Genomic DNA, 25723 nt, shown 5'->3' with positions numbered 1-25723 from the left:
AGAGGTAGCAAAGGCGCAGGAGGCATGCAGGAAAATGTTCGGAGAACGCTTGGATTCGGAAGAGGGTCAGAAAGTATTCAGGATTGCAAAGCAGATAGCGAAAGAGAAGTGTGATGTGATGGGGGTGAGTTGCTTGAAGGATGAAGTGGGACAAATCGTTGTCGACCCAGATGGAATTAAAGGAAGATGGAAAAGATATATGGAAATGCTGTTGAATACAGAGAATGAATGGGATGGCAACATAGAGAATAACCCAGTTTTAGGACCGGCAGAGAAGATAACTGAGAAGGAGGTTGAGGAAGCGATAAAAGCAATGAAGGGTAGAAAAGCGGGAGGGCCGATGGGAGTTGTGGGAGATATGTTGAAGGCAGCAGGAAGTTGGGGTGTGAAGAGAATGACAGAGATCTGTAATCTGGTGATGAAACAAGGCCGCATTCCAGTGGATTTGGAACTGAGTACCCTCGTCCCTCTATACAAGGGGAAAGGTGACCCTCTGGAGTGTGACTCGTACCGAGCGATAAAGTTATTGGAGCATGGAATGAAGGTATTGGAAAGGGTGTTGGAGAGGAGGATAAGGAAGAAAGTGAAGATCGATGAAATGCAGTTTGGATTTATACCAGGAAGAGGCACGACAGACGTGTTTTTCATTGTGAGGCAGTTGCAGGAGAAGTACATGGAGAAGAGGAAGAAGTTGTTTCTTGGGTTTGTTGATCTGGAGAAAGCATTCGATAGGGTTCCACGCAAAGTATTGACATGGGCATTGAGGAAGTCAGGAGTGGAGGAATGGTTGATCAGAGTAGTGATGGCAATGTACAAAAGAGCGTGCACAGCTGAAAGGACGAAGGACGGGAACAGTGGTGAGTTTGAGGTGAAGGTGGGAGTGCATCAGGGGTCGGTACTAAGTCCACTACTATTTGTAGCTGTGATGGAGGTGCTGGCTCAGAACGTAAAGGAGGGTTTACCGTGGGAGTTATTGTATGCAGATGATCTGGTGTTGATTGCGGAAAGTATGGATGGACTGAAGGAGAAGATGAACAAGGGGAAGGAATGTATGGAGACAAAAGGTCTGAAGGTGAATATCGGAAAGACGAAGGTGATGGCAAGTGGTAAAGCATGTGGTGAGGTGGAAAGAACTGGGAAGTGGCCCTGTGCTGTGTGTAGGAAGGGTGGCGGAGTGAACTCCATTCAATGTACAATGTGCGCTGAGTGGGTTCATCAAAAATGTTGTGGTCTGAGAGGGTCATTAACCAGTGTGGCAGCTACATTCAAATGTAAGGTGAGGAAAATGTAAGGTAAGGTGAGGAAGAGGGAGCTGCAGATGGAGGAAATGTTGAGTTGGATCTTGGAGATGGCGTGAAGTTGGAAGGTGTGAAAACATTTTGCTATCTCGGAGACATGCTGAATGGAGAAGGTGGATCAGACTCGGCAACGGTTGCTGGAGTGAGATGTGCATGGAAGAAGTTTCGGGAACTGAGTGGCATGCTGATGATGAGGGGAGTGTCGTTGAAGCTGAAGGGAAAGGTGTCTGCTGCATGTGTGAGAAATGTTATGATTTATGGGAGCGAGACATGGGTAATGAACGTAGAGCAGCAACGAAGGTTGGAAAGGGTGGAAATGCGAATGGTTCGACGGATGTGCGGAGTATCGTTGAGAGAGAGGAAGACAAATGATGAATTGCGAAAGATGATGGGAATAGAGCCTGTGATTGATGCTGTGAAGAGGAACAGGTTGAGATGGTTTGGTCATGTGTTGAGGAAGGATGAAAGTGACTGGTTGAGAAGAGTGATGGAAATGAATGGAGAAGGAAGTAGAGGATGGGGAAGACCGAGAAAGACCTGGCTAAAGATGGTGGAAGAAGAAATGCGGGCAAGGGGGTTAACAAGGAGAGATGCAGAAAATAGGGCAAAATGGAGAAGATTGTCATGGGGACCGCAAGGCTAACCCTCGCTCCAGCAGGGAAAATGGCCTTTAAAATGCATGTTGTTGTTGTGTTGTTGTTGTTGTTGTGTATATATATATACATAAGTCATACAGTATATGGAAAAATATGAGGATCAAAATATTATATTAAATACACAACACAACTCCTCATCCATTAAGCCTATAATGTATCGACATCCAATGGGATGGTTGAACTCACTTTACGAGTGCATCTCATTACACAGCACTGTACTTAACGCCCATAATTCCCTAACATCATGCTAGTGACTGATCTCCCATTATCCCCTTGCTCAGTAACGAGCAAAGTTGTAGACTTGTATGGGCATGTACTGGTAAGCTGGTGGTCAAAAATGGTATCATGAGGAAATAGTGCGTACACCCCTTACTACAGAGCAAACGTTTTGGTTTGTGAGAGAGGTGCTGATAGATACAGAAAGATTCAAAAAATACTTCATTGTTGTGGGAGAAGAGTTTCAGCACACACTCTGGGTTGCTGAGTCACTTGCGCAAATTAAACGACTGCATAATTGCATGTTTTGGAAACACAGGTGAATCTCTAGGTGTGACAATCTCGAGAAACTGCAATCATAGATCGGTATCTTTGGGCGTGTCCTACATGACAAGACCTACGAGTACTTTAGTGGTACTGCAGTATTACTTGAGTAATTTGGTCACTGTCACAATGTTATCAATAAAGCTCGTCAAATTGATCTTATCCTGTTCTGTTATCTACTATATAAATATTTGCACAGGGCAGCACCATGATGAGTGTGTTTGGAAATCAAAATTAGTTGGAAAAGCAACTGGTACAATTGAATATTCAAAATATTAAATGCTTTCTGAATTAATTCTCATTTCCAAACACCCATATTTACCTCTGCCACGAAAGGTGGATCGAGGTTATATTTTCACCCCTGTCTGTCTGTTTGTTTGTCTGACTGTCCATTTGTGAACAAGATATCTCAGAGTTGTGGACGGATTTGGACGAAACTTGGTGGACAGGTTGGGTGTCTGATAAGGACGAAATGATTAGATTTTGTTGAAGATCCGGATTCGGATCCGGCTAGTAGAACTTTTTAAGTGATTCTTCACCATTGGGAGATAGGGCCAAAACGATACATAGCAGGATATCTCAAAAAGTTATGGACGGATTTGGACGAAGCTTGGTGGACCGGTTGGGTGTCTGATAAGGACGAAATGATTAGATTTTGTTGAAGATCCGGATTCGGATCCATCTAGTAAAACTTTTTAAGCGATTCTTCACCATTGGGAGATAAGGCCAAAACAATACATAGCAGGATATCTCAAAAAGTTATGGATGGATTTGGACGAAGCTTGGTGGACCGGTTGGGTGTCTGAAAAGGACGATTAGATTAGATTTTGGTGAAGATCTGAATATGGATTCGGATATGAGAATTATTTAATTTTAAGTGATTCTTCACCATTGGGAGATGAGGCCAAAACAATACATAGCAGGATATCTCAAAAAGTTATGGATGGATTTGGACGAAACTTGGTGGACAGGTTGGGTGTGTGACAAGCAAGAATCGATTCAATTTTGGTGAAGATCCGGATCCGGATAGTATCATACTCTTAAAATACGCCATTTGTGTCTGTCTGTTTGATGAATTTTTGACGCCAATACATTCTGTCGTTACTTATCCAATCTCAACCAAACTTGACAGGATGATTAAGGGTTACACAATGAAGATTGTAGCGCATTCATTTCCCCCCCTCCCCAAGGGGGTTTTCTCCCCCATTGCCGTCAATGGGTTGCGTGTTGAGGTGTATAGCCATATTAAGTTAGCTTTATCGTGGCGTTTTTTCAAGGCCGCTTTGAATAACAAAACTAACGATAATAGCGTAATATTAATGTTATTACAAAGCAATATTAATACCAATAATATCCCACCTCCCCAAGGGGTTTTTACAGAGAATCAACGTATATAAATAGCTTAATATCATGGCGTTTTCGTGGGAGCAACGGCCTCTACCAGAAGTAATGAACATTAATGAACAGTAATGAATATGATGAACCACAAACACGTATGATTAGCTTTTTAATCAGTCGCTAATGCTCTTTATAACACTAAATGAAGAAATTTGGAGGAATCCCGACATGTGTGAGGTAAGTTTTACTTCCAGAACTGAGCGAAGATCTACTGTACTCTCGGTACCCCATAAGTGTGGGTTAATAACATGACCCTTCCTGGCGCTAACGTGGCGTTTTTTGTCGTGAACTTTTGAAACTCGCTCCTTCTGTTTAACATGAAACAGAAAGGGAGGAAGCCCGGGGTGTGCTCATTTACCAAGCAGCTAGCTAACGCTTGCCAAGCCAGCCGTTCCTTAACGGTTTTGAATGCTTGCTCGAATGCTTAAACCACTTGGCGGTCTCTCCACAAGAAACTTGGGAAATGAAAACACACCCAATGTTCTTGAGACCCGACCATGGATTGACTGTAATATATGTACACCAAAGAGGAATGACCCTTCCTGCCGCTCCCGTTGTGAGCGGGCATACACCAGGTATACTGGTAGAGACCCAGGTGCACTTTTTGATTCAATGCCCACCAGCAAGGAACCAATCTAACAGTTCATAGTTTGTGTCGAGAATCGCACCAACTAGATATCTCAAAAGGCAAGTGCACTATCCCTGAGCCGCCTTTTTGAAAAATATATATACAGGATGAGTCATAAGTCCCAGGACACTGTTTTAGCTTATACAAGATGTTTCTATATGAAACATATTATATTACATACACAACACAACTCTTTTCATACCATTACATACACAACACACCTCCCATAATGTACTCGATGAAGTAAAACAACGCATTCAGGAAGCATTTGGCACAATAACACTTCATATTTTGCGTCGGTTTTCATACCACCAGGATTCATAAATCCTGGTGGCGTCTGGTCAAATCTGTTTCTGGTGTTTGTTCCCCCTCCATCCCCTCCCTTAACTCAAACGGCTACACAGCCGACACCGCACGTGACAAAGCCGAATGCCCCAACTCTGTGCTTGCCTCAAAATCTTGTGTCCCAAACCCATCTCTCTCTGTTCCCACCTTTCCCAGTCGAACCCAACTGCTCCTGGACTCTGTGTCCTTCTCTCCTGACAAGGTGGAGAAGTTTCTGTCAAACCTCGACTCTGATTCTGCAACTGGACCAGACGGCATCAGCCCACGGCTCCTAAAATCCTGCTCTGCCACTCTATCTCACCCTCTCTCTGTTCTTTTCACCCTCTCTTTTGCTCAAGGTCATCTGCCAGCATCCTGGAAATCAGCAAACATTACCGCTTTACACAAAAAGGTGCAAAAACAGATCCTTGCAACTACAGACCAATCAGCCTGCTCCCAATTATCAGTAAAGTCATGGAATCCATCATTGCTTCGGATATAAAATCCTTCCTCTTCTCCAATGGCTTGATCTCCGATCATCAATTTGGATTCAGACCAGGTCATTCTACTCTGGACATGCTGCTTCTGCTGTCTCAACAATGGATGGAGGTCCTCAATGCCAAACAGGAAATCAGAGCCGTCTCCCTTGACATATCACGTGCCTTCGATACGGTCTGGCACCCAGCTCTGCTCACCAAACTCTCCTCCTATGGTATCCATGGAAATCTCCATGCATGGCTTGCGAACTTCCTCTCTGGTCGTAGACAACGTGTGGCCCTGAATGGATTTCATTGGAAATTATTTGGAAACCACATTTCCAAAAACTTGGAAACTGTAGCGGCTACCGCTGGGTTTACACAATCGCCTTGCACCTACCAAGGACGCGGAGCGATCACCATGCCGGGCTCGTCCAGGACGCCCGGGCAGGCCCGCTCTCAACTTGCCAGGCCTCGGCCGGGACGCCCGGGCATGCCCGAGCACGCCCGGCCACGCCCGCTCTCGACTTGCCAGGCCGCGTCCGGGACGCCCGGACATGCCCGCTCTCGACTTGCCAGGCCGCGTCCGGGACGCCCGGGCATGCCCGCCCTCGATTTGCCAGGCCGCGGCCAGGACGCCCGGCCACGCCCCCTCTCGCCTTTCCCGGGCAAACGCTCCGGGATAATGTGTATATATATTGCTGCCCGATAAACGGGCTTTTCAGAGTACCCGAGTTGTTTTGTGACAATAAAGAAACTCGGACGAATTCCAGCTTTTTGTCGCGTCCATTCTTCCGATTACGTGGGAGCACAGCTCCTACAAAACCACATTTCCAAGCTGGCCTCCAAAGCCAGTCGCCGACTGGGCATCCTCCGTCGTGCGAAGTCCTTCCTCGGCACACCTGAGCTCCTCACCACATACAAGGCTTTCATCCACAGCTTAATGGAATACTGCTCTCCCCTCTGGGCTGGTGCTCCTGCATCACACCTAGCTCGTCTTCACGCTGTTGAAACCAAAGCTTTCAGAATCATTGGAATCTCCCATGATGAAGCTATCTCCGAAGGCCCTTCACTCACTCACCGCAGACAGGTAGGTGGTCTTTCTGTCTTCTACCGACTCCTCTCCGACCTTGCTCCCCCAGCTCTCTCTGTGCTTTGTCCCCCAAATATTCCTACATGTCGCAGAAGATCTGCCAGCAACCCTCTGATGGTTAAACTGCTGAAATCTCGGCTCTCTGCTCACCTTCACTCTTTCATTCCCCTTTTCTCCCGCCTCTGGAACAAACTCCCACACTCCCTTCAATCCCACTCCTCCCTCCAGGTCTTTAAAACAGCTGTTCACCACCATCTCTTATCTTTCCCCATCCAAAACCTTGATCTTTTCTACCCCCACTAATTTACCCCAGATCCACCTTGTTTGAAATTCCAACTTTTTTCCTGGAAGTCCTGGCAGCGTCCATATGTTTTATACCTCTCCCACCCCCTCTTCCCATGCCTCCCCCCCACCCCCAAAGCTCTCTCCCTCCCACTGATCTCTCGATGTCCCTGCTCTCAGATGTTGTGTTTGTGTTCCTCCCCCTCTCGCCCCATCTTGTCTACCGCTCCCGATGTTATATGTTTTATGTGTCGGTTTGTCTTTCTGTGTGATTAATGTTAGCTCTTTCACGAGCCTCGATCTTGTATACAAAAAAAAAAAAAAATACCACACGTGGAGAAAAATTATCTTGTGCTGTGACAATGGTGTACGTCATACGGATGTACTCGATATCTAAGGAGGTATTGTAATTGTTGTATTACTGTAATATGTTATGTATTCCTGTAATATGTTGTTACTCCTGGGGTTTATGGCTCACCCTGGTAGATGGTACAAACAAATCTTGTATAAGCAGCTAAAACTGTGTCCTGGGACTTGTGACTCACCATGTGTATATGTTGTTGTTGTTTTTTTTCACAGTGGATGAAATCAACAGGATGTTGATTTTGGTGTGCTAACTGCCATAGGAAACAATGAGGATTTCATACCTCAATCAACGTACATCCTGTTGGTCTCATCAATTGTTTTACTTGTCTGTCGACACAGATAGGCACTTTATGATTTTACACTTGTTTTTAAAGTTCTTGCTGCTTACTGCCCCATATTGCTCACATTATGGTGGTATAGAGTAACTGTGGAATAGCAGTACTGTACTTCTTTAAAAAAAAAGTTTGTGAAGATTATCCTGAAACCGCTGGAACCACAACAAACCAAAAATAAAATAAAGTTAGGTGATATTTTAAGATTTAAATGGTCCAAAAATATCTGTGTTAGATACAAAGTGGCTGACGGATGTGCATGTGTACGTACGTGTGTGTACAGTGAAACCTCAGAAGACGCCATGTTGATTCTTCTAATCGGAATCTTCATCCTACACATCATAACCCTCATCCTTCTCTTTGTTTCGACCATCAGCAGTGTAAGTTGCTTGTCTGTTCTGCACCATTATACACAAATTTCCATGGGATGGTAATTTACCAAGGAAGGGACCACTGTGAAACACACTTCTTTATGACAGAAATATAAGTTTTTGCTTTCACTCCTGGTGTGTGTGTGTGCATGTGTGTGTGTGTGCATGTGTGTGTGTGTGCATGTGTGTGTGTGCATGTGTGTGTGTGTGTGTGTGTGTGTGTGTGTGTGTGCGAGTGATTAAGTTATCCGGCCTGGACAAACGCCGTGATTATATGATCACGACCACATCATCACTAGCCCCAGAAAGGCCTCTCGCTGTGCAAAGATGCCAAGGTGCCCCATACTGAGGCGTTCGTCCAGGTCAGATAACTTCATTCGTAAACTTCAGAGAACTCTCCAGGCCGCTTAAAACAATGGTGATGCCTCCTGGTTGTAATTGGTGGGCAGGCCTTGTTGGGTTCCAGATCGAGCAGCAATAACTGTAATGGGAATTAATCTGATGTGCTCACCAATTACAGTTTGGAGCGAATCTCTAACATATATGTATATATATGTATGTGTGTGTATGTTCACCAGCCGATTTTGGAGCATATATCTGAATGATGGTGGTGTTCACTGTATGTTCTTTCAACCTCACTGATATTAACCTATCATTGACTGGGTTGTATACCAGTACTGACCCTGCCATCTTCTTCTTGCAAATCACTGCCACTCCATTGATTTTACAGGTTTTGTGACCAGAAAAGAACACTTTGTAATCGTCACATTGAAACTGCCCAAAACCAGTCCAACTAAGTTCACTTATACCCAGAATTTCATTTACTGTCATGTCCATCTCTCTCTCTTTATAACATCTGTCATTCCCTGATTCAGTGACCTCACATTCCATGTTCGAATTTTGTGAATGTTTGAGAAGCTCAGAGCTTGAATTTCAGTTCTGGTGACCTCAGTAACTGGATTTCCTTGCTGGTTTCATCCAGTCCCATCCTAACGGCCAGTCCCCTAGTAGCCATTGGCAGACAGGCAGAACAATGAATCCGCAGCTTGGTGCAGTACTCCCCTAACATCTGGACTGGTGCTTCTGCTTCACACATTGCTCAGCTTGACACCGTGGAAACCAAGGTCTTTAAGGCTATTGGACTCTCCCAACAACGAGGCCGAGTCTATGGTCTTATCACTTCGCAATCACAGAAAGGTCGGTGGTCTCTGTCTTCTACCATCGCCTTTCTGATATTTCCCCCTCTGCTCTTTCTGTGCTCGTCTCACACGATTCAGCATCAACTCTCTTCTGGTAAAACTACCGAAATCCAGGATCACTGCTCACCTCCGCTCATTTGTTTCTCCTTTTTTCCCCCACCTGTGGAATCCATCTCAGACCACCACCATCTCAGATCACCTCCAATCCAAAAACCAGGATATTTTCTTCCCTTGTTAACCCCTCTCCAAGCTACCCTCGTTAACCCCACTCTTTCCAATTTTCTCTCCTTGGAGTTTCCTTCTGTATCCATCTTGTCCACCCTATGCAGACATGTTTTAACATACGTCCATTGAGGTATGCAAAGGTCCTCGTTTCCCATGGGAGTTGGCACACCTCAATGAACATTCTGTTGATTTCATCCGCTGTACAATATATATGGACAGACAATGTATAACGCTCACAATTGGTAATTGAGGAGACAGTATTGTACAAAATAGAGCAAAACAAGGTCATTGTAACATGATGCCTATGGAGATACAGTACCTTCCCAACAACTTCATATTTACCTGGAAACTCTATTGGACAGCTTCCTTGGATATCACTAAGTATATGGATTTTTAAAGGCGTTTATTATTTATACGAAGACATTTGGCTCATCCTTCGCTGAAGCTACTGGTTTCTTCAGAAGGAAGCTATTGAGGGTTGTATGGTTGCCCTTTCACTTCCTCTCAACAAGCATCTGTTCGTACACTGAGAAATGTTGGAAAAAGACCTGCCTTCACTGCTGTGCTGCACTCCATGTCTGGGTCACTTTCCTAATGCTCTCAATGGTCTCACACAACATCGAATAACAATATTCTATTGTTTTGATGCTTAATAAGTTCTTGGGTTCACTGGCTTGCTTAGCACGGTGCTCCTCCAGCTTCAGTAGCTCATCATTAGTCAAGCCTGCCTGGCGCGATGCTAGTAGCTTTTCAAAGTCTGCGGCATCAACTTCCTCGAGACCAGCTTGATTAGCTAGCTGGACAACTTCCTGAGTGACGGCCTACTCCACCTCAAACCCAGCGGATTTGTTACAAGCCTCCGCCAATACGTTCCACCATGCAAAGTTCATCAGAGTGATGGTCGCTTCCCTCCAAGCTTTGCTGATGTTTTCCACTGCATTCTTGATGTCATAATTTATAAAATATATTTTTTTCATTAATATATTTTTTCAGAGGTAGAGAGAGGTATTGAGTGCACTTGCCTATTGCGCTGTCAAGAAAGTACAATTTTATGCACGTGACGTCAGCGGCATGTTGCATTCAGGGTCCAAGTTGCCCTTTTTGTTTTATTTATCTTTCCTGACTAGCCTCACTGCCTAACTGGTTATCAGCAAGGTAGAGACAGTGTGTTTGTGTGTCAGACGACACTTGTTGCTAACAGGTCATGCAGCATTTGCTGTTTTTGGAACTTGACTTGAGTCTTGCTGCCTCGTCAAGATAGGGCATTTCATTTTTATTTAACCCACTTAGCATAGTCAAGCCTGGTGTTGGCTTAGCGGGTGCCGGCTTGGGATCCTAGGATCCTGGGTTCGAATCCCGGTCGATCGCTGAATTAATGCCAGGGGGGTTTACTCAGCCTGTCCTCCTTCTGAGGTCGGCAAATTGAGTACCAGCTCACTGGCAATTCCCTGTGTGTCGCAAGAGGCGACTAACAGGGTTGGTGGCAGGAAGGGCATCCGGCCATAAAACATTGCTCCAAAAAAGGGGACCACGGTGCCTGGAAAAGGCCAACCCCTCCTCTGCAGGGAAAAATGGCCTCTAAAGGTGATTCCACTTAGCATAGTCACAAATAAACGACTTGGCAGTGTGTAATCTTGATGAGCCCGTAATAAGGGTGAAACACCCCAATTCTATCTATACAAGTGTAATCATATAGCGCCCCCTGGTGATAGCCATTATTACAAATCATCTTCTTATACCATAAAATAAAATACATATAATTCAACCAAGAAGAAAGTTTCAACAACTTAATAAAACGCATTACGGTGACGTTGAAATCTGAATGAGAATAATTCGAAATTTTCAAAACTTTTCAAACAGAGGTTCAAACCAAATCACCCAACGCTGAGCTTTGCAGCGAATGTTGAGTGATTTTCGTGAGGGTCATATATAAGCAGCAAGGTTGGCTGACGAAGGTGATGTTGGCTAACTTCCAAGCGGATAGAGGATGACCGAGGGCAAATTATACGGTGAAAATAGGAGAATGCTTGTGAAGTACAACATGTTGTCTTTTGATTAAATCCGTCAGCGAAGCGATGGATAAAAACGCCTGTATACTCATGTATGTATGAATATGTTTATGTTTATGTATATGTATATACAATGCTTTCAGAAAGTATTCACACCCCTTGGCCGTTTCTCATTTTGTTGTATTACAGCCTGAATTGAAAATGATTATGACATGGGCAAAACTCTTGTAATATACATTCTCATTTTGTGTGTTATACAAATGTCATTGCACATGTAAATCTGTTTGACTTGCTGCGTCACAGTACTTGAATATGGTGTTTTCAGGAAATAGTCAGGGCAATGTCAGTGGTGTGATGCATGTGCTTTTCCTTTTTTTTAAAAATGCCTATCAAAAGTTTACATGAGGGCACGTAAGAGCCAAGCACCAATTGTGGATCGACACATGTAGACAAGACCGTGTGTGATGGACATGTGACCTGCTCCTTGGTCATTTGTGAGCCATCTTGGGTTTTTTGTGAGTGGTATGGTAATTCTCCTGGGACTAGCTCAGTTTTCACAAGCTTGCATTCCAAATCCTTCATACAGCAATCGGCAGGATTTAAACCTCTAACCTCTGGAATAGCAGTAAAGTGTTCGTAGCACAATACCACTGCAGCTCTCCTTGATATAATTATCTTAACCTAACAACTGCCTAATGTATGAACTTTCTGAATGAACTTGTAATGTCGACGTCCCTCTCCGCATTTCTTATTGCAGGTTTGGTGGGCCAATGCTGAAATAACTACTGACTTATGGAAGAGATGTGCCCTCAAAAGTGGTAATTGGGGCTGTGAAGAAGTCTTACCAGAGATGCAGCGTAAGTTTCATCTCTGTCTTGGAGACGTTGTCATTCAATTGGGTTTTTTAAAATAACCTTTTAAATTTTTGTTCCAATCACAACCAAACTTTGTGTGTCTGATGCATGTGATGTCGGCACATTTCTATGTGCTCGTGAATCGTAGTCGGCTTACGGCCATCATGAGAAACATCTTAACAGCTTCCATTTGTGTTACTTTCGTTGCATCCTAAGTATTAGATGGTATGATAAAATACCTGACAATCATTCTACACAAGAGCAAGACATTAAATCTTAATGCCATTCCTGAAATAGAGGCATCTGCAACGGGCAGGACCCAATATGCAAATTCTTAAAATTTCAGGTCAATCGGATGAAAATTGAAGATTTTATGTGGTGCTGACCTTTGACCTTTTGACAAAATTATGAATTTGCCTTCTCCATATTATCATAATAAAGATATGGTGAAAATTTGATGACAATGGCTCAAATGGTAAAAACGTTATGGCCCGAACACACACACACACACACACACACACACACACACACACACACACACACACACACACACACACACACACACACACACACACACACACACACACAGAAGTGATTACAAAACCTCGTCTCTTGCTGTGCACTGGACGGGCTAATGACTAAACTTTCATGGCAATTGAGTAAAATGCACAATTTCTGAGTTCCTGTGCCTTGTGTTGCAGATGATTGGTTCCAAAGTGTGCAGGCACTGATGATTCTTGCTGTCATCTTTATTTGCATCTCCCTCATCGTGTTTATTGTTCAGCTCTACACGTTGCAGAAGGGTGGCCGTTTCCTCATCACCGGTGTGATGCACCTGCTCGCCAGTGAGTGAAACTCGCCACCTAAGCCTTTTAGTTTTTACACGCCCTTTCTCGCTATGTTTGTTCAAAGACACAGGTTATGGATTTGATGGGTGTCCTTCCCATCCATTGGTGGCAGATGTATATAGCGCACCAAAATGGAATCACAAATTTTGCCCGCTGGTTGCATCATTCCTGAGTCGCAACTGTGCCACTGATCCAATGCCCATGCACGTTTTCATGATAATTTGGAATCTGACCGGTGTATCGGTGGCAAGCACCTACTCATTGCAAAAGACACAATGGTATATTTGACGTGCCATGGCTAATGCTAGCAGACGCTCCCCTGTTTAACGCACATCTGATCAGGGACAGGCACACTAATTGATGCAACACTCTGCCTGTGAAGCAACAGTCTGACAGTTATCATCAGGTCAAGAATCGAATCCAGATGAAGCAAAGGTGAATTTGCTACCTCTGTGCAGTCCCGACGTCTGTGCAGGTTCTTCCCAGTTCGGCACAGTTTCAAATTTATAAACAGTTGAATGTGCACCCGCTGTCCTCCACCAAACACGTTTTCCATTCCATCCCTTTCTCACCCTTATTAAGCCTCCAATGAAACTTAGATAGAAGCCTCCATGCTCTGGAGTACTTCAAAGTCTCTCCTATCGAGTTCAAACCGTACCTGCAGTGGTTTACACCATACTGACTTGCTGTCAGTGCGTAATTTTCTTATGGTTACTTTCACTTGCATAAATGCTGATTCATAAACAACAGACTGATGGTCGAAAACATCAAATATGCACCTAAACCCATAAAAATGGAAGAACTATTGTATGTTCATAATGATCACCTGAGCTATATGAATGTAGCTTTTTTTTGTTTTGTTCATCTGACACTATTATTTTAACAAGAAAACTAGATGGTATTCATAGAATACTTACCCTGCGCAGTCACCTTGTTGCGAGCCAACTCTTCTGTTTTTGAACATTTTTTTTCTTTGGTCCAATATGGCTGCCAGACCATGTGAGCGATGACATCATAAATTTATATTCTCCAATATAATTGTTGCATAGATCATGCTCAATACATTTCAAACTGATCAGACCAAGCGTTTTCCCTGTCGAATTATGACGTCATAATTATGGCACCAATGACATCATCGTTAACAACACCTATTCCCCATATGGAGTTATTTGCAATGAGCCATGTTTCAATTTTTCCCATGCAGAGGTTTTGGAGATATAGAGATGCAACATTTTTCGGTTTTTCCAAGATGGCGCCTGTACCACATGACCGATGACGTCATGATTATCATTAAAATATTCTAGAGGAGGCGCAGACCAACATGAAAATTTAGTGTCAATCAGACCAGCGGTTGCCGAGAAAATGATTTTTTTTTAAATGCAGACGTACGGCACACAGCACAGGTACGGCACACACACACGTACGTAACTGAATGCTTAACCCCGCTTTTCGCTTTGCGAGCGCAGAGCAAGCGCAAACTTCCTTCCTCCAACTGTTCTCTTAAACCATTAGCCATGACTTTTCATGGACGTAACGCATCAAATCTTGCTTCTAATACCAGCTGTCTTGGCTTTCTTCAACAAACTTGTTCATTTCTCAGTTGACTATGGTTTTAAATGGTTTACAATCGAGTACATAACAGCTTATCGAAGACCCAGTGGAATAAGCTTCTCTAGTACATGCCGGTGCACGTCAGCAGGACTTTCTTAAAGATCTGCACAAACTGACAACTCTCTTAATTGAAATATCAAGGATGGAGGTTACGTTTTCACCCCTGTCGGTCTGTCTTTTGTGAACAGGATATCTCCAGAAGTTGTGGACGGATTCAGACAAAATTTGGTGGAGAGGTTGAGTACCTGACAAGGACGAAATTATTACATTTTGGTGAAGATCTGGATTCGGATACTAGAATTTTAAAAAGTGATTCTTCACCATTGAGAAATGGGGAAAAAAAGATATATAGCACGATATCTCAAAAAGTTGTTGACGGATTCGGCCGAACCTTGATGGACAGTTTGGGTAGTGACAAGGAAGAATTTAATCAATTTTGGTGCCTATCCGGATCCAGATCAGAGAATTTTTTAAAGTGATTCTTCACCATTGAGAGGTAGGGCCAGAAATTATATAGAACACGACCTTTCAAAAAGTTGTGGATGGATTATGACAAAACTAGGTGGATGAGTTGGTTAAGCGACAAGAACAAGCCGATTCGATTTCGGTTGAGGTCCGGATGCAAAACCGGCCTATCGATGGGATACAAGATGCAAACTGTTCAGCCTGGCAGAGGTATGTCCTCGACAGAGTTCCCTCCTGGTTTCCACCTGTATGGCTCAGTCAATCAACACCAAATTTTGCATATGTGCTGGGGGTTGCTAGGGTCAGGTTTTTTTTTGTTTTTTTTTTGTATACAGAATCAAGGCTCGTGAAAGAGCTAACACTTATCACACAAACAAATCAAACAGACAAACAAAATATATAAAAAGAGGGAGCGGTAGACAAGATGGTTGAGAGAAGGCGAAGCACACAAACACAACATTTGAGAGCACGGACATCGTGAGATGTGTGGGAGGGAGAGCGCTTGGGGGGAGGAGGCGTGGGAAGGGGGGGGAGAGGGGTGGGAGAAGTATAAAACACAAGGACACCAAGGACTTCCAGGAAAGAAGTTGGTATTTCAAAAAAGTGGATTTGGGGTGAAATTAGCGGGGGTAGAAAAGATCAAGGTTTTGGATGGGGGAAGAAGATAAGAGATGGTGGTGAACAGCTGTTTTAAAGACCTGGAGGGAGGAGTGGGATTGAAGAGAGTGAGGGAGTTTGTTCCAGCGGCGGGAGAAAAGAGGAATGAAGGAGTGAAGGTGAGCAGAGAGTCTTGATTTTGGCAGTTTAACCATAAGAGGGTTGTAGGCAGATAATGGGCATAACCACTCTCCCTACCACCCTCGCAAGGCAATTCTCTATGTGTAGTTTGTATGGCTGAAAATCAACAAACTGATGGCCATTTGGTCCATCATTGCCATAATGGGTGAATTTTTGCGACGTCTTTAACCATCAATCATCTTGATGTTTTACTAAAGTCTAAATAACCCGATCTTGATTGGGTGACCCAGCTTGGTATTATTGTCCCCCGTCGCACCGCGGAGCAAAAGGGGGACTATGGTTTTCCCCTCCTTGCGTGCGTGCGTGCGTACATGCGTGCGTGCGTGCGTGCGTAAGTGAAGGACCGAATTCTAATTTGGTGTGTGGGTGCAACCCACGTCAAAATCAAAGATGGCCGCCACCATGTATGTCTGACGCCATGTATGTCTGAACCTTGTCAGCGGAATATCTTGAAAAATAAGCGAAGTACCAACTTCTAATCTGGAGTGTGGGTGTATCTAGACATAAGGAAGAACGCTATTGAAAATTGGGTTGCCACGTCAAAATCCAAGATGGCCGCCGCCATGTATGTCTGAACCTTGTGAGCGGAATATCTTGAAAAATAAGCGAAGTACCAACTTCTAATTTGGTGTGTGGGTGTATCTCGGCACAAGGAAGAAATTGGGTCACCACGTCAAAATCCAAGATGGCCGCCACCATATATATGTCTGAACCTTGTGAGCGAAATATCTTGAAAAATAAACGAACTACTAACTTCTAATCTAGTGTGTGGGTGTATCTACGCATAAGGAAGAACGCTATTGAAAATTGGGTCGCCACGTCAAAATCCAAGATCGCCGCCACCATATATATGTCTGAACCTTGTGAGCGAAATATCTTGAAAAATAAACGAACTACTAACTTCTAATCTGGTGTGTGGGTGTATCTACGCATAAGGGAGAACGCTATTGAAAATTGTGTCGCCACGTCAAAATCCAAGATGGCCGCCGCCATGTATGTCTGACGCCATGTATGTCTGAACCTTGTGAGCGGAATATATTGAAAAATAAGCGAAGTACCAACTTCTAATCTGGTGTGTCGGTGTATCTAGGCATAAGAAAGAACGCTATTGAAAATTGGGTCACCACGTCAAAATCCAAGATGGCCACCACCATATATATGTCTGAACCTTGTGAGCGAAATATCTTGAAAAATAAACGAACTACTAACTTCTAATCTGGTGTGTGGGTGTATCTACGCATAAGGGAGAACGCTATTGAAAATTGGGTCGCCACGTCAAAATCCAAGATGGCCGCCTTGCGTTTTCCACCCTGTCAACTCACATTACTTCACCGATGGGGGACCGAGGCGTAACCCTTGTTAAACACGTGACGATAGATACTCATCCTGTGAGGACGTGGAAATGGTCAGTTCCACTCCAACCCAGAGCATCTTGGAATGGCTAGACTGCTTAGTATGAATTTAATACTTTCTCTTGCAAATAAGCTCTTTTTTTTTTCTTTTCTTTTTTTTTCTTTTTTTTTTTTCTTCTTTTTTTGTATACTGAATCGAGGCTCGTGAAAGAGCTAACATTTATTTCACAAACAAATCAACCAGACAAACAAAATATACAAAAAGAGGGAGCGGAAGACAAGATGGGGAGAGAAGAGGAAGCACACAACCACAACATTTGAGAGCAGGGAGAAGTGTGGGAGGGAGAGGGCTTGGGGGGAGGAGGCGTGGGAAGAGGGGGGGGGGGGGGAGAGGTATCTGGTGTGTGTGTGCACCGTGGCTTTTGAGGTATAAAACACACGGGGACCGAAATTAGCGGGGGTAGAAAAGATCAAGGTTTTGGATGGGGGAGGATAAGAGATGGTGGTGAACAGCTGTTTTAAAGACCTGGAGGGTGGAGTGGGATTGAAGAGAGTGAGGGAGTTTGTTCCAGAGGTGGGAGAAAAGAGGAATGAAGGAGTGAAGGTGAGCAGAAAGTCTTGATTTTGGCAGTTTAACCATAAGAGGGTTGCAGGCAGATCTTGTGCGACCTGTAGGAATATTTGGGGGACAGAGCCCAGAGAGAGCTGGGGGGGCAAGGCCAGAGAGGAGTCTGTAGAAGACTGAAAGACCACCAACCTGCCTGCGGTGAGTGAGTGAAAGGCCCTTGGAGTTAGCTTCATCGCGGGAGATTCCAATGATTCTGAATGCTTTGGTTTCAACAGCGTGAAGACGAGCTAGATGTGAGGCAGGAGCACCAGACCAGAGGGGAGAGCAGTATTCCATAGAGCTGCGGATGAAAGCCTTGTATGTGGTGAGGAGCTCAGGTGTGCCAAGGAAGGACTTCGCACGACGGAGGATGCCCAGTCGGCGACTGGCTTTGGAGGCCAGATTTGAAATGTGGTTTTCCCAGGAAAGATCATGGCAAATAGTGAGACCCAAAAGCTTGAGTGACAACTTCTTGGAGAGGATTATTCAGAAAGTGGATGGGAGGGTTGTCCAGTCGGTCTTTTCGGAGAGACATCGTAAGAGTGTGAGATTTATCAGGATTGAAAGACATATTCCATTTGTTTGCCCAGTCTGTGATTTTGTCCACGTCTGCAGAGAGTGAGGAGGCTGCAGACTGCCGATCTGAGGGATGAGGAATGGAGCGACAGAGAGTAGAGTCGTCAGCAAAGAGATAGAGAGGATTTTCAAGAGAGTCAGAGAGATCATTGATGAAGACCAGAAAAAGCACAGGGCCCAGAACACTACCTTGGGGAACTCCAGCCTGAACAGGAAGAGGAGATGAGAGAAACCCATTCAGGGCCACACGTTGACTATGAACAGAGAGGAAGTCCGCCAGCCATGCGTGGAGATTTCCGTGGATACCAAAGGAGGAGAGTTTGGTGAGCAGAGCAGGGTGCCAGACCGTATCGAAGGCACGTGAAATGTCAAGGGAGACAGCTCTAATTTCCTGTTTGGCGTTGAGGACCTCCATCCATTGTTGAGAAAGCAGAAGCAGCATGTCCAGAGTAGAGTGACCAGGTCTGAAATCAAATTGATGATCAGATATCAAGCCATTGGAGAAGAGGAAAGATTTCATATCTGAAGCAATGATGGATTCCATGACTTTGCTGATAATTGGGAGAAGGCTGATTAGTCTGTAGTTGCTAGGATCTGTTTTTGCACCTTTTTTGTGCAAAGCGGTGATGTTGGCTGATTTCCAAGCAGATGGCAGATGACCTTGAGCAAAAGAGAGGGTGAAGAGAACAGAAAGAGGGAGTGAAAGAGCGGAAGAACATGATTTTAGGACCCGTGGGCTGATGCCGTCAGGACCAGTTGCAGAATCAGAGTCGAGGGTTGACAGAAACTTTTCCACCTTGTCAGGAGGAAAGGACACAGAGTCCAGGAGCAGCTGGGTACGACTGGGTACGGTGGGTACAGAGAGGGATGGGTTTGGGACACAAGATTCAGAGGCAAACACAGAATTGAGGCATTCAGCTTTTTCACGTGCGGAGTCAGCCGTTAAGCCATTTGAGGTGAGGGAGGGGATGGAGGGGGAACAAACACCAGAAACAGATTTGACCAGACGCCACCAGGATTTGGAAGAGGGAGACAGATAAGAGAGTTCGGTCTTGAGAATGGTGAGATATTGTTTCCTGGCTCTCCTGAGGGTGGACACACACTTGTTTCGGGCTTTGTGAAAGGAAATGAGATTTCCTTCCGTTGGATTTGCTTTCCAGGAGACGAAAGCAAGTTGTTTCAGGGCAACAGCCTCACCACAAGATTCCGTGTACCATGGACGGGAGGAAGGGTATGACAACTGAAGACGAGATGGGATAAATCTGTGCATGAGAGAGAGCAATTTACTTTGAAAGAATTCCCAGGATGAGTTGATGTCAGAGGCGGTAGAGATGGGAGACCAGTCCAGATGATTGATGGCTGCTTGAAGACCGTGCCAGTTGGCCTGAGTGAAATGCCAGACTCGTCGACGCTGAGGAGGCTCTCTGAGAATGGTCAGAGAGAAGTCCACTTTGACAAGCACATGATCAGATGAGCCGATTGGAGCAGAAGAAGAGCAATAGACATTTTCAGGGAAGTTAGTCATAACCAAGTCCAGAAGAGAAGATGCTCTGTTGACTGACATCCGGGTCGGGAAATTGACAGATTGTGTCAGTCCCAGTGAGTCGCAGAAGTCCTTTGCTGAAGAGCCATGGCTGGTGAGAGAGGTACCCACACCCAGCCAACTGGCATGGTGACAATTGAAATCACCACATATGAGGAAGAGAGAGTTGGGATGGGTAGATAGAAGTTGGTCCATATTATCAGACAGCGAGATGTAGCTGGAGTCATCACTGTTTGGTGGACGGTACAACACACATATGAACAAAAGGTGGGAGCGAAGGGGAAGCCATAGCCAAAGGTATTCCTGGGGTGAGGTGGAGAGAGGGCAGTGGAGGGCGAGTGAGGAAGAGAGGTTTTTATAAAGATAGCAACCCCACCTCCAGGACGAGGCTCAGGTCTATCATACCGGAGGAGGGAGTAACCTGGGAGAGATACCAAGGCGTCAGAGACATCATGAAGGAGGAAAGTTTCTGTTAAGCAGATCACATCTGGTTTGTCAGCAGCAACCTGTATGGAGAGATCATTCAAGTTTGAGCGAAGGCTCCGGATGTTTGAGGTCCATACCGTTAATGAAGAGGAAGGGGGAGCATCGGGTACAGAACGGGGGGGGGGGGGGGAGGGGTAGGGTAAGATGTGGAAGAGGAGGAAGAGGTAGGGAGAGCTGTTGAAGGTGTGTCAGAGATTTCAGAATAGCTTGGAGAAAGGGAAGAATGGGGCGGACAAAAGGTTTGATGGAGATTGGGTGAGGCACAGTGAGGTGTTATTTGAGGAGGGGGAAGAGCGAGGCAGAAGGTTGGGGGAGATGAAGATGAAAGTTGGAAGGGGGAAGAAGCAGGGAGGATGCTTTGAGGAGGAGGGGTGAGAGGGGAGTCTAGGAGGGGAGGAGCGAGGGAGAGTCTCGGAAGGGAGGGGTGTGGGGGGAGTTTAGGAGGGAGGGGAGGGAAGGGGCAAGGGGGGAGATTTGAAAGGGATGGGTGATGGGGAGGATTTGGAGGGGAGGGGGGATGGGGAAGTTTTGGAGGGGAGGGGGGATGGGGAAGTTTTGGAGGGAAGGGGGGATGGGGAAGATTTGGAGGGGAGGGGTGAGATTGGATTTTGAAAAGTGTACGATTCATGGGAAACGAACATTTTTTGCAAAATGAGTTTGAGACCTTCGAGTCAAAAATACGTTCGAGGACGCTGAAGGAGGGGTGGAGTTCTGGAGAGTTTAGGGAATGTAGAAAAGAGGGACTGTAAGAGATGGTACTATTTTTTTTTTTTGGAATGAATAGATTTGGTGAGCAAGACGAAAGCATCCTTTTGTAGGAGAAGAAGAAAAAGGTGTTATAATATATGAGAGAAAATAGTTGTTCAGGGGAGAGATTATACATTTTTAACCACGTGATCGTGTGATCGCGAACAACGTGAACGAAGAACGAACGAACAAATAAGAACAACAAATAAACGAATAAGACCTGAGAAGAAAAAAAAAATTTTTTTTTTTTTGAGTAGAGATATTAAACAAGGAGGTATGGGGTGAACGACTGGGACGAAAACAGAGAACGAAAATAATTGCAGCGCATTCGACGAACCGCTGAGAGAAAAACAAAACCACAAGGTCGGAGACGGTACGGTAGTCTAAGCCTACGAGTACTAGGCCTCAGAATACTCGATACGCATTAACCGACGATTGTGTATACATGTACGAAAAATTAGCACCGAAAATTTTCCTAAAGATACGCTATAGGTACACACACCAAAAGATAGATACAGTCTCGACAAAAACACAATTGTGAAAGATTACTTAGCTTCAAAAGCGTGAGCGCATGGAACAGCTTCGAAAAGACGTTACCTCGCCGTGATCTCGCGAGATCCTGCTTTTGATTCCTCATTTATCTCTTTGTCTTTTTGTATCTCTTATAAATCATCTAATTATTTTTTTGTTCTTTCCATTTACCTTGCCCAGGTTTGTGTGTGTTGATTGCGGCTGCTGTATATTCTGGGCATCGTCCTAAAGTTGCGCCATATAACGAAGGAAACTACGGTCATTCCTACATCATTGCCTGGTTTTCTTTTGTTTTATCCTTCATCAACGGTGTCATCTACGTTGCCTTGCGTAAACGTTCTTAGCCTGCTTGTCGCATGCACGTTTGTTCCATCTCATTTTGACTTTTGATGCAGCACTTGTAGTCTCTGTAGCTGTTACTTTTTAATCACTATGGTATGGAAGAAAGACTAATGTAAGTTTCCAAATGGTCATGTTGCTTTTGTTCCATCTTACAAAATGTACCTATATTTGAGGGATACTGTTTTGTGTGCAAAATGTAATTTTTTATTTTTTATTCCTTCTTCTAGCATTATAACTTGACTGGATAATACAAGCCCAGAAAGCTTTCTCGTTTTTACACCCAATAATCTAATTTCCACAGTCCCATGTCGAATATTAGACAAAACTCAAGGAATAGAGGGAATGGGAACACTGTGACAATGGCACAGACAATATAGTCTTGCAGTCTACGCAGCTTGCTTATTGTTCTTGTGTATTAGCATCTTAATATTACCAGTTTGTGTGAATTTTTTTTATCTTATAACTGGCAGTACCTTACTCTTTTCTATAGTATTTTGTTTTTTGAAACCTAAATTGTAAAGTGCTACTTTTTTTCACTTACAAAGCTGTACGAAGTGCTCAAACGCACCATGCATGGAGTGGTGCTGTTCTTAAGGAGCAAAGCTACATTGCATCCACAGCTCGTCTTGCTTCCAAATGTCGTAAACACAACACCACGACTTCATCATGCTGCGTTCATTGCCAAACTAACACGAAGCATATATATATATGAATGCACCATATGTAAAGGGTGTATCGCCTTTAAAGCAAGTGGAGACAACAACAATGGGGAAAGAACCGAACCCCTCGACTCATTCCCAATTGACATGTGATTGCAAACCTTGAGTTATGTGCCATCTATTTAATACATATACGCAATGGTGTGATTTGTAACTCTCTCCCACCTTCCCCTTCCTGTAATCCTTTCCCTGGATTTTTAATACGTACCTCGAGATATATTTGTTTATTTTCTCTTCGCACCTCTCTCGCCCAATCATCCTTTCCTATTCTCTCCCCACTCCTCCCACACATACTTCTTTGCACCCCCCCGCCCTCTCTTTCTCATGTATAATTTCCTCATTTGTATATCCCATGCCCTATGTATACGTAATAAATAGATTGCCTTTTTCACATAGGGTTTATTTCCTCGAGACAGTAGGCGAGTCTTGCAGTGATAAAACACAAGTCAAAAAAAGCATGATCCTGCCACTTGAGTCCCGTGTGTGTTAAAATAGGTCTTTTCTTCTCTTGTAAGACACCAGGTTGTTTTGTCCTATGATAACGCATCCCTTAACTATAAGCGGCTTGTTTATTGTAAATCGTGTTTACTTGTATCACATTACATTATAATGGTATTTCTTCAAGCTTTTGATTTTTTTTTGAGTTATATATCTGCAACATTTAATTGGATATGTGGCAGCTAATTATACGTTGTCTTTTGATTTAATTTCGTCTTTTGTCTATGTGCAAAGATTTTCGCATGCTTTTATTTTTTTCGCATTTACTTTATTTTTGAAAAATGAAAAGCTTTATTGTTTTATGCCTCCGCCGACAAAGTCGCCGGAGGCATTGTTTTCGGGTTGTCTGTCTGTCCGGGCTAAAACTCGTCTTGTCCGTGCAACCATAGGTCCGATTGAGACAAAACATTCAGGGTAGGAGTGACACCATGCAGAGTGTTTTTATAATAATTGTGATGTCATAGGTCATGTGGTATGGCAACCATCTTGGATTAAAAGCAAATAATTAAAATTTTAATTCTCGGAAACCGCCGAATGGAAAAATTTGAAACTTGGCACATTGTCAAGTAATCCCAATGCAGAACGAAAGCATGATAATGATGACATCATAGGTGAAGTGGTATACCGGCCAAAAATGTTTTAATTGACTTCCTTATCCTAAAAATCTGAAATTGCATGCACATGATCTATGACCCATTTGTATTGAAATATTAAATTTATGACATCATAGGTCACATGGTTTTGGCAGCCATTTTGGATTGAAGGAAAATATTAAATAATTATATATCTGAAACCGCTCATCCTATTGATGCAAATCTTTACAAATATCATCTAACAGCACTGTTGTATATAGTTTGAAAATGAGATGTCATAGGTCACGTGGTTTGGCAGCCATCTTGGATAGAAAAACGAACCTTATACAATCAACACCAAACTTCACAAACGTGATCCACTACCCATACATATGCAGAGTGATGGCATCTACCCGTTGTGGGACTATGCGGAGGCATATTGGCGACACAGTCACATTGTTCTAGTTTTAATTAGCACACTGCTTTATTAGATTGCTTAAAGGATCTCATAAGGAGACAAAAAATATGTTGAGTAAAAGAATTAACCTGTTTTTCATTACCAAGCAATGCTTAGATTACTCTTTCTTTTAAAATGACAAGGTGCCAAAAAGTTTTTGTTGTAAAACCAGCAGAAAATGGACTTTTCTTTTTCTTATTTAGTGTTTCTAGCAATATTGTTTCAGTTATACATTTTAAAATTATGTCCATTTTTAAGCAGATCATAAGCCAGAAAAGCTTTGTTTGCATTAAATTTTTTTATTATTTTTGAGTGTGTATGGCCATCAAGTCTGCATCACATTTGGGTTTTTTATTTCCCCCCCACAGGATTGATTTTCTGCTTTGCTAATTAATTTTTGTTAAGGTGAATGCTGCATCTCCAATTTGTTAACCAAGCACTTTCCTGTTGAAACTATTCACATGTGAGGTGGCAGGAAAATTTGGTGAAACCTTTCCGGCATGTACCCTGGGGTGCCCAAACATGACGACTTTGTTTATTCTTTTTTGTCTTTTAGCATATTGTCTTCTTCTCACATCCTGTTCCCAAATGCATATTTTGCCATATTTAGCATATTTAGCATATTCATTGGTTGGTTTGTGGATTGCGAGGAATATCATGGAAATATTGGCACTACGGGTAAGAGTATGGTGGCCTCAATCTAGAAGAGAACCGGTGTATAGATGTAGAGGTTGCTCACGTGAGCTTACTTGGTGAAGATTTCATGGTGAAAATTATTTTGCTGTGACATGCATTGCTTTTTATCTGTGGGAAAATGATGTTGAACCAACTGCAGCTTCTTCTTTATTGCATGCTGAATTGCTTGTGAAAGCAGTATCTATTGCTGCTGTGTGTGGTAAGCCAATTATTTCCTCACATTACAGCGGACCTTTTGCTTCTACCACATTCCCCCTCTCCCCACCCCCCCCCCCACTCCCCTCCTCCAATTTCCTAACTGAGATGACCCATAAACTGGACAGCTCTTTATTCTGAGTGTTGAGGGAATCTCATTTCACAAGATCCTGTATTTTTGGATCACAGCACTTGTTTGGATACAAGAAATTTAGGTCAATTTTCTATTTGTGAATCACCTGTGATTGTTGGGGTTGGGGTGGGGGTGGCTAGTAATAGCTGTAAAAGTCAGTCCTTCATTACCAATAGTACAAATAAAACAAAGTTCACAAACGACATTGGTGGAAATGGCTCTTTTTCACTGCACACTTACATTTGCACTGGCGAACACAATATTTTCTTGCCTGATTTTGTGTGAAAGTAATTTTGTGTTTTTTAATCGACGATCATGCAATGAACCAGAAACAGGATTTGATTAAATAAAAATGCTGCATCCAGACGGGCTTGCACCATCTGCAGAGGAGAATAAAATCACTGAATCGCATTGACTTGGTAAATTATTTTGCAGGTTATGATGTTTAATTTATTGACAGCGTGCCGCATTGTTTGCTGGGATTTTTGATTATCAG

The 25723-nt window shown here is 43.7% G+C and overlaps 1 protein-coding gene across 2 annotated transcripts in view; it reads left to right on the top strand.

Annotated features, from left to right (window-relative positions):
* Window positions 1-25430, top strand: part of LOC137431607 (peripheral myelin protein 22) — a 77854-nt gene extending 52424 nt beyond the window's left edge. For both annotated transcript variants that reach the window (XM_068123135.2, XM_068123129.2), the window contains exons 2-5: window positions 7677-7773; window positions 11955-12054; window positions 12753-12896; window positions 21796-25430. In XM_068123135.2, the coding sequence (XP_067979236.2) occupies window positions 7696-7773; window positions 11955-12054; window positions 12753-12896; window positions 21796-21959 (486 nt within the window). In that variant the 5' untranslated portion in view covers window positions 7677-7695 and the 3' untranslated portion in view covers window positions 21960-25430. The remainder of the gene's footprint in view (window positions 1-7676; window positions 7774-11954; window positions 12055-12752; window positions 12897-21795) is intronic.
* The last annotated feature ends 293 nt before the right edge of the window (window positions 25431-25723 follow it).

The sequence above is a fragment of the Myxine glutinosa genome, chromosome 1 (genome assembly GCF_964187855.1).
Source record: "Myxine glutinosa chromosome 1, kmMyxGlut1.1, whole genome shotgun sequence".
Taxonomy (NCBI): Eukaryota; Metazoa; Chordata; class Myxini; order Myxiniformes; family Myxinidae; genus Myxine; species Myxine glutinosa.
The sequence above is the reverse complement of the archived record's forward strand: the minus strand, read 5'-3'. Positions and strand labels throughout refer to the sequence as shown.